Consider the following 4,761-nt stretch of genomic DNA (forward strand, 5'->3'; position numbering starts at 1 on the left):
ATGTTGAAAATGAAACAGCATTTCTATTAATCCATTTTAATTAGGATATTGTTACTTCTTCGCTTCCATAAACAACCATGAAAGGTTTCTGTATATCTATTTTTGGAGGTAGACCATGAAATAATTTAAGTGGGGATCTCAGACATGTCCAAATATCAGGCATTTTAAGAAAATGTATTAAAATGTGTTGTTGGAAACATATACTGATTAAGGTTGTTTATTATAAATTGAGATGCAATGATAACTTGAGATGGCTATCCTGTAGATTGACAGTCATGGATATGTGTTTGTGAGTATGTGTGTGAAAATTTAAATGTGTATATATGTATATGTGATCATATGGCTATGTACAATTAGAGGTACAAAGGGGTGAGGTATAATAAGCTATGCTACTCACTCCTTTTTGACTACGCCAACTATTTTATTGGCTTTTTTGGTTGAAGAGTTTTACAATTTTGASTTTCCTTTTGTTTAGTTTATTTTCATTTTTTTGTGCTATGGAGACATATGTTATGTAATAAGTGGAAGCTAGATATTTGTGCATATTCAAAATAAAACAAAAAAAGGCTACAGAAAGTACTACAGCAGGCTGCTGCTGCTATTATGCTCGCAAACATTCATAAATGTAATTGCAATGCCATAAATGCACAAAGAGTTTAAAATAGCATTTGCTTGACTGAGGTGTTTTACGACTGCTTTTGGTTTTGGTCCTGCTCTGACTAGTAATTAAAACTTTTTTTTATTCCTCTAAGCTGAMRTGGTTCAAAGAACAACRAGTAAAATCTYTGTATGATAGAGCTTTAAYCRAAAGCCGCAGATCAGGAACATCAAGTTTTGATTTCTGATGAAACTTGATCAGAAAAAAAAATAGCCGTKTGATGAATTTCTGAACTGTGGTTGAATATTCAGTCTTTTCACTGTTTCATTGAGAAAAAGTCTATTATYCTGAAAATCTTCCATCATTTTAAATTTTTACAAACATGTTTTAAACTACTACAGGCCCTGTCACATTATCACAACTTATGCCAGCTTGTGAAAATTTTAAAGACATCGAAATTGAAGATGGAATTGAAAAAATCAACTGGAAGCTTCTTTTAGGTGTGTTCATGTAATTCTAACAAATTGATTMAACACAACTTTTATTWGYAATTTAGGCATWAAAATGTTTCATAAGTTGACATAAGTTGTCTAGTAAGGGCCTTACTAAAGCAATTACCTACCGTCATGCTTCATTTCCATAAAGCCGAACGGGTTGTTAAAATGTGAGAGCCGGTTCCACTCGCTCATGTTGAAGTTGTCTCTGTGCAGAAACAGGCGTATGTTGGGCAGGAAAGCCTTCTGGAAGKCCTCGTCCTTGGAGTTGCGCAGAGAGTGGGCACATGTCTGAGTATGACAGTGTTTAATGATAAATTAATTCCAAATAGACATTGATATTCAGCAGGCACGTGCGGGAGGTAGAGGGGTGGGGGGCTGGAGCACCTGCCCCCCTTGCCCTTTGTCCTGAAGTGCCCATTTGGTCAAGTGTATTTTATTTATTTATTTATTTATTTATTTATTTATTTTGCGCATGCCCTCCTCTAACACCTAGTTGAAATATGTATTATTCATGTTGTTTTGTAAAAAGAAAAAATGAAACACGACATCACCTGTTACCTTTGACCTGCTTCCCCTGTGACGCGCAGTGTTGTATAAAGTACCTCAAAGTGACACTTGAGTAAAAGTTCAAGTATCTTATAAAAATACTTAGGTAAAAGTTAAAGTATTCTCTAAAAATATTACTTGAGTAAAAGTCTTAGCTGATATTTTTTGTACTTAAGTATCAAGAGTAAATTTCTGCCACAAAATCTGCTTAAGTATTAAAAGTAAAAGAACTGAGTAAAAGTGAGCAGTTAGATTTTCCAAAGTGACATTTATTGGGAGGCGACTTCTCCAAAAAATATTTTTTCCAACTCCGTGCAGCTGTGATGGGTTATGTACAAGGTAATATGTTGTCAGAATGGTATATATTTATACTAGTTCATCATAGTTAGTAAATAGTTTAAAGAACTAAAGTCAAYCTCCTGGTGCTGGACTGTGGTTGTTACTGTTAGGGTTTCAGCCACTATAATGAAAGGAGTCCTGCAGAGTGAAAATAAATAAATAACACGTATGTATGGTGGTGTGGATRTTTTAGTTTTTCCTAGATTTGGTTCAGTTGTACATTTCCATCCTTACTTTTCTTACTTATATTCCACCCTACAATGCGGTGCCGTTGCTATAATTTGTGCCCCCCCCACACCTTTTTTTTTACTTTGAGCACCTGCCCCTTTACTGGTCTCTGCACGGCCCTGATATTCAGCAACACTTAACGCTTGATTTAGTGAAAGCTCTGGAGCCCATAGCTTAAACAAACACCTGAAGTGTACAGAGAGAGAAAAGCAAATGGAAAATTCATCAACGCTGAAGACATATAACAGTACCTGCTAACACCCACAAAGTAAATACCTTTCACATGTTTTTGTGTTATTATGTCTTAAAGAACTTACTGCTGGTCTCGGTGGAGCATCCTGGTTATAAATATCCTCAAAATCCCACTGAGGAAATTTCTTGAAAGACTTCTTGAGAATGATGGGAATAGGGGTCTCAGGAACAGGGGTTGTGGTATTAAGTGGTTCTGTTGTCACTGGAGTCATTTGAGTCGTTGGACCTTTGTTCAGTTCAGTTTTGTCCAATAAGATTTCATATTTAATCCAGCTGTCTTCCCCTGTTGATCTGTTATATCCCGAGAAAGCTGCCCAGCTGGATTTAAAACAGAAAAAAAAAAGTTAGTGCATTTGTATTAGAGCAATTAAAAGTCATTGAAAATGTTCATCTTTCATGGGAAATGAAACACTTACCTTAGTTTCTCTGGTAAAAGTGACTGCGTTAGAAAAAGGAGTAAAACGCTGGCTGATATCACCATCAGCAGAGAAAAGACTCTGACGCTTTGAATCGCCATCCCTGAGAAGTTTGGTCCAACGCAGMCAGAAGCACTGCTTGTTGGCAGGTGATGCTCAAAGCAGTGATGGAAGCCTTGTGGACAGGGAGCCAAATATCACACCCTTTTGATCAGACAAACGAGTACCGCCAGAAACGTCACGCAACGAATCTGCTCAAAGCAAACTGCAGGGTTGTACATGTAAGCATGAGAGTGAGCAGGTTTGTTTCACCCGTAAAAAATGACATGCAAAAAATAAAATAAAGTTAATAAAATAAAATAAAATAAACAGAAACACACAGAGCCTGTTTCATTGCAAAAGGAAGTGTATATAAATGCCAGAAAACAAAGAGAGGACACTCCTTTTATTGATCTGTTTTGCATGATTTACCTGTTGGCTGTGTAAAAGAGTCAAGTACATTTAAAACACAAATAAGCAACTGAGAGTACACATGAACTGGAGCTGAATATTTAACCGAGGAACTAAACACAGAGTCGTGAATGAAACAGTCAGCCCCGCATCCCCCCAGGATCCGTCTGACAAGAGACAAGCAGAGCCAGACAGGTCAGACATTTAATTTGCTCAAAGGCTCTGAGGCAAACTGAATCATTTTGATATGGCGACACACTGTACTCAGCTGGGCGGAGCTAAAGATAAAGACTCAAAACATTGTGGTTTGTCACGTAATTAAAGGGAAATTCTGCACAGTTGTAACCAACACTCCTTCTTTCTTGWTTCATCTGTTCTGAACAATGGGGTGATACAGGGACAAGACACGGTGGAGAATTTAGACTATGCTCTGTTGAAACATTATTCAAGGAATTTGAYTCACGGTGAAAAAAACCTGAGAATGACGTGAAGCGAAAATATTTAATTAAATTACCCTGTTTAGTTTTAAGGCCAATAACTGACTAAAGGTAACATTAAATGTGTTTTATAATGTGCTATTGTAAACAAATCTAACACACTGTATTTATTCTGCATTAAATAATGTGTAAAAATAGAAACACTAAAAATGTAGAAATACTTTTTAGGCTGAGGATAAAATCTAAATTTAAACGTGAACAACACGACACATGCTGACGTTAAAATATTTAACCTGTCTGTATCCATCCGGTGTAAAGCTCATCTGTGGAAAACTAAAAAAAGGATGTAAATCTGCGGTCATTGCAGTCACGTCTTACTTTGAATTAAAAAAAACAAAAAAACAAATGCAGTCATTTTGATTCATGACGAATGAAAGCTTTTAAAAACCACAAAAATGGATGACTCAGTCTTTTTGCATTCCATATGGGAGTAAATTTCTCATTTGTTTTACGACTCATGGAGCTATAGGTCAGAACATGTGTGTTCCTCTGAAAAAGCAGAGCAGACCCAATTAAAAAAGGCAAGGAGATCCATGATTTGCGGATGAGGATGTAGCCAAAGTGATTCTATTAATGGGCTCACTGGGTGATCCTGCATGTGGTCACAAGAGGGACAGTGTTAGGTTTCAGTTTGGTAGACTTGTACCTGCATGTTGGCATCCTGCTTTCACAACATCCACTGTGTTTCAGTCGAGTTTGCTGAATCATAATGAAGTCATGTTTTTAGTTTGATCCTGCTTTAATGGTCAACTGAAGACTCATCATGTTAAAATTGATTAATTTTGTGAATGTTATATAAAGTAGACTGATGACAGTGATTCTTTTAAAGGGGCAATTTTATGTGTTTCTCAGGCATACATTTAAATACCATACCATAATAAAGTATATATGTCACCTTTAGCTGTTATTAAAATGCTGGTTTTACATTCAAATAGAAA

The 4,761-nt window shown here is 36.3% G+C and overlaps 1 protein-coding gene across 1 annotated transcript in view; it reads right to left on the reverse strand.

Annotated features, from left to right (window-relative positions):
* LOC106516659 (alpha-N-acetylgalactosaminide alpha-2,6-sialyltransferase 1) overlaps window positions 1-2,758 on the reverse strand; it is a 13,143-nt gene extending 10,385 nt beyond the window's left edge. Inside the window, exons 1-2 of the mRNA XM_014007126.1 lie at window positions 2,526-2,758; window positions 1,221-1,383 (exon numbers count right to left, since the gene is read on the reverse strand). Of these exons, the coding sequence (XP_013862580.1) occupies window positions 1,221-1,383; window positions 2,526-2,672 (310 nt within the window). The 5' untranslated portion in view covers window positions 2,673-2,758. The remainder of the gene's footprint in view (window positions 1-1,220; window positions 1,384-2,525) is intronic.
* Window positions 2,759-4,761: the final 2,003 nt, after the last annotated feature.

The sequence above is a fragment of the Austrofundulus limnaeus genome, unplaced genomic scaffold (genome assembly GCF_001266775.1).
Source record: "Austrofundulus limnaeus strain Quisiro unplaced genomic scaffold, Austrofundulus_limnaeus-1.0 Scaffold39, whole genome shotgun sequence".
NCBI lineage: Eukaryota > Metazoa > Chordata > Actinopteri > Cyprinodontiformes > Rivulidae > Austrofundulus > Austrofundulus limnaeus.